An 11063-nucleotide genomic window follows, 5' to 3' on the forward strand; every position below is an offset into this window, starting at 1 on the left:
AGTCCAGCATGGGTGGCACCATTAAAAGCTGATTTATGCTGCTCCACGCATGGTGGGAGCTCCCATCCAAAAGCTCTCCTCCCTCTCCAGCGCAGGACACACAATTATCAGGCACGTTCATAATTTCTCCGATTTAGAACAATTAAACCGGCTCCCTGGTACTTCTGATGAAAGCAGCCCCTTGTTCCCTGGGGAAGGAACAGCCTTCCTTGACCTCTGCTCTATTATTCTGTTTGATTGATCTGAATTCTATCAGAAAGGATAATGATAGGCTTTGGGGGGGTGCGAGAACACTGGGAACAGAGAGGACAACGCTTTGCCAAGGGCTGCTGTGCCCAGCTAATGATTCTGACAGGCTGTGGGACACCCAGGCCCCTCTTTGTGCCCAGTGCAGCACCCATGAAATCCCTGGATTCCCCAAAATTGAGGAACAGAAGGCTAAAAGCATATCATAAACAAGCAAAGAGGACTCGGTGGCCAGCAGAGAGACCTGCTCTGCAATGTCCCACCTGTGTCACCTGCCCTGGTGGGGACATGTCACCTTCCCCTGTGCCCATAGGGCATTGCTGCCACCATCTTCACCTTGGGAACAGCTCCAAGGATGCTGATGGAAAGGCACTAGGCAATGTCACCTTCCTCTACTTCCAAAAATTCCCTGAACATCAAAATCGGAATGGAAGTGATGGGCTGGCTGTTCATGAACCACAGCTGGGTTGAGTTTAGAGAAAGCCCTTGAATCCCACCCCTGGAGGCTGCTCTGAATCCCCAGCTCTGCCTCAGGAGGGTGCTTTGAGGAGCAGAGCACTGCACTTTCTCACGGGCAGCTCTTTGCTCTCCTGGGCAGCTCTTTGCTCTCCTGCCGCTGCCGGCTGGGCACGTTTCCTGCTGATGTGATTTTTGACCCACCCTGGTGATGGGGAAACACGGAGAGAAAGGACCTGGCTCTTCTGCCCAGCAGGTAATGAATGGGCCAATTACACAAAGCCGTGTGTCACCCGCCTGGGATAAGGGGTTTGTCACTGCTGCCATTGTTTATGTTCCTGGAGGGTAATCGTAATTTTTAATGTCCTTTTGATAACGGTGTAGTGTGATTAAAACAGGCACATCCCAGACATAAATCTGGGTTTAAGCACTGCCTTTCTGACACACGATGCTGAACGCTCAGGGATCGGGCTGAAGGGCTCCTGGGCTGTGCCACCACCTGCCTCTGGCAAACCACCCCGAGCTTCAGCACCTCCCTGGAATCGCCCTGTAGGGACGGTCGCATCCTGCCCCGGGTGCTTGGCAGGGACCCCAGAGGGGCAGCAGAGCCTGGAGCAGCAGCTGGATGGAGGCAGGAGGCCCCAGGCTGGCACTGTTGGCTCAGGATAAACACACCAGCTGATTTCCTGGGAGCAGGGGGAGCAGCAGGAGGTCAACATAAACTCGTAACACATTTTCTGCAATAGAAAGCTCTGGGCCGTAGCTGGGGATGGTGCTGGGGGACTGAGGGAGGAATTTTCAGAGCTGACCCCCTGTTTGATGTGACTCTGACTCTGGGCAGGCTCCTGCCCCCGCTGCTTGCTCAGGCTTCGTGTTTGGATCCGAGATGTAACGCTGCATAATTTAAGCAAGACTTTGCTCCTGAGGCCAGGTCGGTGCACGCCGAGTGGAAATGTGGAAAAATCCAGCCCGCCCCCATGGAAGCTTGAGCGGATACCTGAGCCACTGATGGAGATGATGTTTGTGTGACTCAATTCAGTTTGTGCCCTTGGGTGACAATGTGCCCGTGAGGACAATGAGTCACAATCGCCCTGTGCCACATCCCGACAGTGCATGCCAGAGCTGGGGGTGTTCACCTGGACAAGAGAAGGCTCCAAGGAGACCTCAGAGCCCCTTTCAGTACCTAAAGGGGCTCCAGGAGAGCTGGAGAGGGACTTGGGACAAGGGATGGAGTGACAGGACACAGGGAAATGGCTTCCCACTGCCAGAGGGCAGGGATGGATGGGATTTGGGAAGGAATTGTTCCCTGTGAGGCTGGTGAGGCTGTGGCCGCTCCTGGGTCCGGCCGGGATGGACGGGGCTTGGAGCACCCTGGGATAGTGGAAGGTGTCCCTGCCCATGGCCAGGAGTGGAAAAAAATGGGCTTTAAGGTGCCTTCCAACCCAAACCATTCCAGGATTCCATGCAGAGCTGTTCTGGGTACATGAGATGGGTGCGAGGGAGATGTGGGGGTCCTGCTGGGACCACAGCCCGGCGATGCTGGGGAACAACTGCGGGGCGGGCACCTTCCCCTTCCCGGCAGGCTGCAGATGAGCCCCGCTGGAGAGAGAAACGGAACCGCTTTTGAATTTAGATGTTGTAATTCCGAATTTAGATGTTTTGCAGTGGAAAAACTGAAAAGCTCTCCTCCCTGGGGAGCGGGCTGCAGCGACAAGGGCTCTGGTTTTGCTGCACCCTTCCCTCCCTACCTTTCCTAATGAATTCCAAGAAAGCCTCAATGCATTCCTAAACGGGAACACAGCCTGTGTCCTTCACAGTCATCTCCACAACAAAGCCAGCCATCTCGCCGCTGGCAGCCACGGGCTCCTCTGTGAGCTGGAAACAAAAGCTGAAAAGGAGCCTTTCTAGTTGCGATTAGAAAGCTTGAGAAGTTTGGCTTTTACTTGTTATTGCCTCACTGATTTCATCTCCGTGGCAGCTCTGAACCCCTCAGGGGACAGGAGAGCAGCCCCAGTCCCTCGCCAGGCGACTGCACCGATCCTGCTGTGGGAGCCGTGCACCGAGCGCCCAGGAGAAGCAGGAATTGGGAATCTCTGTGTCTTTAGGATGCTGCGCTGGGTTTGGACACGGGTTTGTGTTCGATCCTTAAGGAAGGAGCAGCGCCGAGGCCCAGCAGGTGCCAGAGAGCTCGGCTTCCCCCAGGAGAGGACGGGGGCACCAGGAGCATCCTCCTCTACCTGAGGGCATCCCTGACACCCATCAGCGCCCAAATGGCCCCAAGGGTGCCAGTTATTGCCCCAAATCCGTGCCCCAGCCGCATCCAACCCCGAGGGGACACAGGTGCTCATCCCCCCCAGGACACGAAGCCTTCCGGGGCTGCTCCAAGCAGTGAGGGGTGCGGAGGAACTGAATTAAATTATTCTCTATTTTTCTAAAAAGGAAGAGATGAGGAAGAGCGATTATCGGGGAGATTTTCTTCGGGGGAAATTCTGGCACAAAGACAAACTGCAATATCTCAGCGCAGGCTGGGCACTGAGTCTTGGATAAAAATAAAGCAGGAGGCGGCAGCACCTTCCCGATGACATTAACTCCATTCATCTCCCGCTGCCGCCGCCGCCAGCGTGCTCAGGCATTAGGAGTTACGTTTTCCTCCACTATTTCTCAAATATATTTATGCTGGGAGATGTTTGTGGAGGTACATCCTGTGCCTGGGGCAGAGGATTAATTCCAAACTGTCACCTCGCTTTTTGACGGGTTTGTAAATTCTGTTCCGTTGATTTGCACTCGCAGTAAATTGATAAAATCCTCTTTCCAAAAACCTAATTCACCATTTAGGGCTCACCAGGGTTTTAGACCTCATTGGCTCACATATTTATGTAAATATAGTGTCCAGCAGCAATTTAAAAACTGCTGCGTGGATAATGTGGATGGATAAGAAGTGAAGGCAGACACATTGTCTGGTGGGGGCTGTGCGCCCTGCAAAAGGAGCCTTTCCTGGCCTTGGGGCAGCAGATTTTGGGGTGCCTTTGCAGTGGGTTGCTGCTTTGGGCAGTGTTGCTCCAGGATCTGACCCCTTTGCACCAGAACTGATTAACCCTGACAGTGCTGGGAATAGTCTGAGCTCTCCAAGGATGGCGTTGGATGTGTCCAAGAGGACTTTGCCAAAGCTGCGTCTGCAGGACTCCTGTGGTGGGCGGGGATGTGCTGGTGTACTGGGAGCACTGGGAGCTCTTAGCAGAGTGGCCTGTCAATTTAGGGACTTGGTAGCTTTGCAAATGGAAGTTCAGGACGGTCAGGAATAGCCTGGTTTTTTACTGGAATTGCATTTAAATCAGCATCAGGAGATGCAAGCCCCGTTCCTGTGCAGCCCCATCATCATGGAAGAGATGCAGGGTGGCAGAGGGGACATCAGCAGTGATGTCCTCAGTACTGTCCCCCAGCCACCACTCTACCCGAGATGAAGCATCTCATCCACTAAATGTTGCCATGCTCCATTAATCCACCCTAAAACGTCAGATGGACATTCTCTCTTGAATTTTAAATATACCCAGCCATTCCGACTCGCTCTGAAATTGCCCCGCAATGAACGCTTTCCAGAACATTCCCTCACTCCCCCACGCTGTTCCATGCCTGGTCACTCCTGCCTGCTGTGCTCCAGCCCCCCACGGCAGTGCCAGGTCCCCGCAGTGCTTCCCTTGCCCTTGGGCTGGAGCACATCACTGAGTGTCCCCTGGAGGCCCTGGGGACCACTCTTGTCCCCTCGCTGAGGTGCTCCTGGCCCCTGAGCCCCTGGCTTTGGCACATCCCCCCCCCTCCCCCCGGTGTGCAAGACAGAGAGACGGGCCGAGACGTGAGAATCCTCCTTGCCGAGCAGATGACGCCGCTCTGGGATCCATCCCACAGTTATCCCTTCTGTCGTGCTCGAGTTTTTTGGATGCCTTTGCATTTGGCACCAAATTTCCTTCCTAGACTAAAGCTTTGCACTTGGAATGATGCCTTTGGAGCCGGGCTGAGTGGCCAGGCTGCTCATCCGATCCCTCCGCACTGCCAGCAGCTTGGATTGCGCTTTCATGAAGTCTCCTTGCACCTTCCTGCTGCAGCCATCTGTCCTGAGGTGCCAACGCCTTGTCCTCACCCCTGTGAAGCAGGCACAGACCTCCTGGGCTCTCTGGGGGTTGAGCACCTCCTGCAGTCAGTCCATGGGCTCCTCGGGCCAGGAAAAGGGAGAAAGGTCTGGACAAATCAGACCTTTCTCAGCTCAACGCAGAGCTGGGAATCCAGGCAGAGCCTCCTCGCTGTGCATCAGGAAAGCTCCAGGCTCAGCCAGCGCTCGGGGCTGGTCAGCTGCTGCTCTGGCCCCTTCCCAAAGAAAGGAAAAGGAGGAAAAAGGAATAAAAGAGAGATGTCTGAGTCGGGGCTGCACTCTGGGAGCGGGCCAGCCGCAGCTGCACCACTGCCGGGAGCTCCAGCAAACAAAAAGATGGAACAGAGAGGAAATCAGCTCCACAGCACCCCGGGAACACCATCCCCCCCTGACTGGGGACAGCATTACCTCCATGTACCCACAGCCCTGAGCCACCACGGGGCAGAGCACTGCAGCAAAGGGTCCCCATCCCAGGGGGGCTGGATCCAGATGCCCCTGCTCGCTCCCCAGGACCAGGACACGGGGCTGGCTCCCTGAATTAGAGCTCCGTGCGGCTCCTGCAGCTGTGGCAGTGCGACACGAACTCCCAGCAGCACGCTTCAAAGGGCTCCTTATCCCCATCTGTGCCATCCAACAAAGACACTGGGGCAGGAATGGTGTCTTCTCAAAAGTGCCAGAGGAACGCTCCCTGCCAGCCACAGCCTCCACTTTTACAGCTCCTGGAAGCTCCTCCCTGACATCCCCTGGTTTTTTGGGGGTCCTGGCACTGACTGTGGCTGCCCAAGCATCCCCCAACCACAGGAACCATGGATGTAGATCCAAGTCAGAGATAACCAACACTTGCACTTGGTTCTGAGCCAATGCCACGGGCTCTGCTGGAAACCCACAGCACGTCCCTCTCCGGAAAGCAAGGTGAGCCTCCCTTGCTCCCAGGTTTGCCCTTTCAGTGCCAGGCTCCCATTGCCTCCTCCAGCCACCCAGCTCCATGGTTCTCCTCTGATTTATGAAATCCTTATGGATGAAGTCTGAGACATAACAGAGCTGAGCAACAGAGGTCCGTTTGTTCCCCCTCTCTTCCCAGCAGCACAGCTGACCCTGTGGGTGTGCTGGGTTGATGCTGGGTGCCCACCAAAGCCGCTCCATCACTCCCACAGGAGGCATTCCTCCATGAACTTCCCAAACTGAGTCCTTCCCACAGGCTGCAGTCTTCCATGGACTTCAATGAGAGTCCCTTCCACAGGGTCAGTCCTTCAGGAATAGAATGCTCCAGCCTGGATCCCTTCCATGGGGTCATGAGTCCTGCCAGCAACCCTGCTCCAGTGTGGGCTCCTCTCTGCATGGATACACAAATCCTGCCAGGATCCTGCTCCAGCACTGGACTCCATGGACTGCAGGTGGATCTCTGCTTCCCCGTGGATCCCCACAAGCTGCAGGAGCTGAGCTGCCTCACCCTGGGCTGCACCACACACACCTGCAGCACCTCCTCCTCCTCCTCCTTCAGTGACCTTGGTGTCTGCAGGGCTGCTCCTCTCGCAGATTCTCACTCCTCTCTCTGGCTGCCGTTTCCATTGTGCAGGTATTTTTATCCGTGGGTAGAGCAGGATGTGGATAGAGCAGGATGTGCATAGAGCAGGACTGGCCCCACGGGACAGAGCAAGAACATCCTTAACAACTTGTCAGTTAACAAGCTGTGAAAGGAGACAGACAGCCAGGAGCTGGCAGCCTGTCCCCTGGAATGAAGGACACCTTCCCTCCCCGAGCACCTCGGCAGGAAAGGCTCCTGCTGCAGAGCCCTTCTCCTTCCCTTCCTCCCGGTTCCTGCAGCCTGAGTTCCCTGACACTGCGTCGGGGCTGCAGGGCAAGCAGCTGAGGCACCTGCACCGGGTGGATCTGCTCCCTGCATCCCATCAATCCAGCAGCACTCACTTGTGCAGCGGCAGGAAAAGCCATCTCACGAAGCAGGTCCTTTTGGGAAGGGCTCCGGAGAGCTGTGGGACGCAGCAGCTGAAGGGCAGCAGCCTGAGCCAGAGCGATGCCAAACCCTCTGTCGCCCCACGAGCCTTCCTCACTCTGCCCTTTGCCCTCTGCTTTGGGGTTCACCAGCTGAGGGATGGCAGGTCCCCTTCCCCGCTGCCAGCAGTGCACCAGCCGCACCCCGAGGTTTCTGCTAGCAACGTTGGCTTTGGCCCCACATTCTGCCCCACCAGAAGGGGCATGGCTGGGTGCTGCCCTTGGTCCCCAGTGGCTCATCCTGGTGTTGATCCCCCTCAAGCCCTGACAGGGGCAGAGGGCTGGGCGCTTTTGGGGTGCAGGTGTCCTCCTGCCCCTCCTGTGACTGGGACCAGAGCAGGGACAGGCACATCCCCACCTTCCAGAGCACCCTGTGCCTGGCAAACCAAGTGGTTAAAGACACACAACTCTCACGGCCGAATCCAGCAATTTCATCCCCCTGACAAGAGTGTAAATCCATCCTGATGGACTGGAAAATTGGAAAGCCAGTGTTCATGCCGTGTTTCCTACAGACATCTCCGAGCTCCTGAAAGATGCACTCGGTGGCAGCCCCGGTTCCAGCCGTGTCGCTCACATCATGCTAATTAAAATAGAGCCTGTGTTTTGTAACAGGATTTCCTTGGAGCCTATTTTACTGCTCAGTAACCACTTTCAAATATTTGAAAAATAAAATCGCATCAAGTAAATAACTTTTGGATTGCTCACAGAAGATTACTCTGGTTTCGGTTTTTTTGTTCCCAAAGCCCACTGGAAGCAGCCGCGCTCATCGCAGTGACAGAGGACAGAAAATACACAGATTTCTGAGGCTGCTTGTAGTCTACATCAAGAGCTGTGTGTTATTTAATCAGACAAAGCCCATTTCATTTAAAAAACAACTCTCTGTATAAAATGGGATAACAAAGCACCCCAGTGCTCAGCACTGACCTGGAATACCCAGGGAACACCCCTGCCTGTTGGCAGGATGGGCCATGCTCACACCAGCCCATTTTGATGCCCACATTACCTGTCCAGCAATGCCCTGACGCCCCTCTGCCTCATGCATGGCTTACTATCCATTAAACTTCCAAATTCAGCACCACCTGACTTCCAAGGGATGGCTCACACGCTTCCCTTTTTACATGCTTTGCTGTTCCAAGATCTCTGCTGCCGTTCTGGATGCCAAGGGAGCACATTCAGCTGACTCGGCGCAGCCTGGCTCCTCGGCCCTAAATCCTGGTACCAGATTCCTCAGTGAAGGAGAAGTTAAAAATGTACAGAAGGAAATGTCTGCGACACCGTGACATCTACGAAACTGTGCTTGAAATGGCATCTTTGTATATTCATAATGGCAAAAAATACCAGAGAAGCAGAGGGCTGAGAGAGCCCTAATTTCATTTACTCCTGATCCAGTCTCTCCTCATCCTTTCTGCCAAGGAGGAGAGAAGGAAGAGGAGCCATTTGCCATGGCCTTTGTTAGCTGTCCATCAGACAAGCCCCATTCCCGTTATCTGCGCCAGCAGCCTGGCTCTGTGCTGTTATCTCGTTGCTCGGGGTGCTGCCGCGAGAGCTCACCACGCACTTGTTGCAGCCCTCACCGAGTTCACGCTCGGTTTTCCTTCCTGCTGGACACACCTGATCCTCTGGAAACAGCCTCCCGTGGTGCCGTGCTCACCACAGAGCCAGGGGGATCTCTGTCCTTGCTGTGGGGCTGTGACAGCCACCCCGGGAGTGCCCCAACGCCTCGAAGAAGAGAAGGGAGGGCGCAAACCTTGGGGCTGCAGAGGAGCCCGAAGCTCAGCACCCGCAGCTGCATTTCTGCTCCTCGCACTGCAGCCTCGGGCAGGGTTTGCTGGTCTCATCACAGCCTATAGTGGATGCCCCAAATATATTTAGAAATCCTGGATCTCCCAAGTGTTCAGCTGTGCCCCTGCCATCCCCAGAGCCAGGGGCTGGGCCTGCATGGGCAGCACAGGCAGTGCTGCCCTCTCTGCACACAGCTGCCCACACTCCCCCTGTTTGCCCACTGCATCATTCCAGGGTACAAATAAATGCCCCTGTTGGTGCCCACGTTCCCAGGATGCCACTGCTCCGGCACAGGCTGCCCGGAGCCTCCTGGCACAGGTCCCTGTGCAGGGACGTGCCTCTGCTGCCTGCTCTGCTCTGCGCCGGTGGGTGGGTGCGAGCGGATGCCGAGAGCAGAGGAGAGGCTTTCACACCTCCTCTCTGGTGATCTAAATGGCTTCACCAGTGCAGAGCACCCAGAGCCACCAGCCAAGCACCCGATGGGTGCAAATCATGTGAAAATGGTTTTTTCTTGGACGCATGAACTGAAAGAGCTGCAGATGGAGCACAGCAATCTGTCTCTGCAGGGTCTGATCCTGCTCCCCACCCAGCTGGAGAACAGCAGGATTTGCTGCTCTGGGCCCCTGGCTGTGTCCCCCTCCACACGGATGGGCAAGACCCCTCCCCCCCAGGCATGGGCAGAGCTGCCACGTCGCCACCGGCTCCAGGCTGCGTAGGCAGGAGTTGGGATTTTACTGCAATAATTCACCAAACCTTGTAAAGGGTCAACAATTTATCAGCTCCCTCTCTCTGCCAAGGAAAGAGGAGTTCAGCACGCTGTGTTCTTCCACCACGAGATTTATGGCAGATTGTGCCAAATCCTGTTCCCGGGAGCTGGACTGCCTGCTGATGCTCCCAGCAGGACTGGGGCAGCCCTCCTGCCTCAGCACACGAGGCAGTGAGGGAGACGAGAGCCCTCACTGGGCCCGTGCTTGCTGGATTTGCTTCCCAGCTCCCCCAGGCCCCCCGGGAGCCCAGGATCATCGCTGCTTTCACATAGAGCACCGGCAGCCTGGACCAGAGCGTTTGTGTAACACCCCAGAGGAACGTGCCTCTCTGTGTGTCCCCACACTGGAACAGGATGCCAGAACTGGCAGGGACCTCGCATCTGATTCCTCCACACGTACACAGACCACAAACCCGTGCAGGTGAGGGAGAAATGCCACCCTCTCCATCCATTGCTGTTCTGCTGCCCAGAAAGGATGGATTCTGTAATACAATCCCTGCCTGGAGAGCCAGGTTTAAGACTGAAAAGTCAAAACCATTTAACGCAATCTGACCACGAGAGCAGGGACTGGAGTAGACAGACAGCACCGCACAGCACTCCCGACACCGGGAGCTGGTTGTCTTTGCCATCAACACCCTGCCAGCCCCGGAGGGCAGCCTCAGGCCCCGAGCACACTGCAGCGCCAGCACACACCGGCCTCTCCCGTTCTCCCCCCGAACAATCCACACTGGTAACCCCATCCGGACGCACACCCGAGCCCGCCTGCCTCGTCCTGGCATCCCAGCAGTGCCGAGGGACTGGGCACAGGCACCGCTTCAGTCATCTCCGAGCCCCACGCGAGTTTGCAATGACTTTGCCAAGTCACCCGCGAGCGCATCCCGGAGCCTATTCTTAGGTCTGGCATCGCGGCAGTGGGAGAGGGAGCGGGTCTGCGTGGAAACGGGGGACACGTGGAATGAACAGGCAGCCCCTGGGTAAACACACCCCCCCCCACACACGGACACCCCCCGGCAGAGACGGTGGGTCGGGAACACCAGCGGGGACCTGGCAGTGGGGCTGGAGGGACACCGGGGACCCGCGAAGGGCTAGGGACACCGGGGACTGCTCTCCCTGAGGCAGAGAGGCGGAGGGTCCGGCACGGCTCCCGGGAGGCCGCGGCCCCGTTCGCGCTCGGTTCCCGGTGAGGACGCGGCTCCCGGAGCGCTCCGGGGCGGCGGGAGCTGTCCGCCCCGCGGTGCTGAGCGCCGCGTTCCGCCGGGCCCCGCTCCCGGTGCCGCTCCCGGTGCCGTTGCGCTTCCCCGCAATGCCAGAAGTTTGATCCCGGCCCGGCGAGCAGCAGAAGAAGGGGGTCCCCGATCGGGAGCGGCACGGCCGGTTCCAGCAGCCCTTCCCGCTCCCACCGCCCCCTCTCCGGTCCCGGCTGCATCCCCCCGCGCCGGGCGGTGCCCCCTCCCCGGAGCCGGGAGGCGGCGGGCCCCGGGGAGCCCCGCAGCGCCGGCCCGCTCCGCCCCGCTCCGCCCCGCTTACCTGGGCGCGGGGCCGCGGGGGTGCCCAGTAGCAGCAGGGCGAGCAGGCAGAGCCCGCGGGGCCCCGGCATCCTGCGGCGGGCGCGGCGGAGCCTCCGCGCCGGGGCGAGCTGGGCGAGCCGAGCCGAGCCGA

General features: G+C 57.4%; 1 protein-coding gene across 2 annotated transcripts in view; it reads right to left on the reverse strand.

Annotated features, from left to right (window-relative positions):
- The window catches only part of SEZ6L (seizure related 6 homolog like), a 34589-nt gene extending 23544 nt beyond the window's left edge, over positions 1–11045 (reverse strand). For both annotated transcript variants that reach the window (XM_042034965.1, XM_042034964.1), the window contains exon 1: positions 10932–11045. In XM_042034965.1, the coding sequence (XP_041890899.1) occupies positions 10932–11001 (70 nt within the window). In that variant the 5' untranslated portion in view covers positions 11002–11045. The remainder of the gene's footprint in view (positions 1–10931) is intronic.
- Between the last annotated feature and the right edge of the window lie 18 nt (positions 11046–11063).

Source organism: Corvus kubaryi, unplaced genomic scaffold, assembly GCF_017639235.1.
Source record: "Corvus kubaryi isolate FWS band 111438036 unplaced genomic scaffold, C.kubaryi_AGA036_p1.0 37382, whole genome shotgun sequence".
Classification (NCBI taxonomy): Eukaryota; Metazoa; Chordata; class Aves; order Passeriformes; family Corvidae; genus Corvus; species Corvus kubaryi.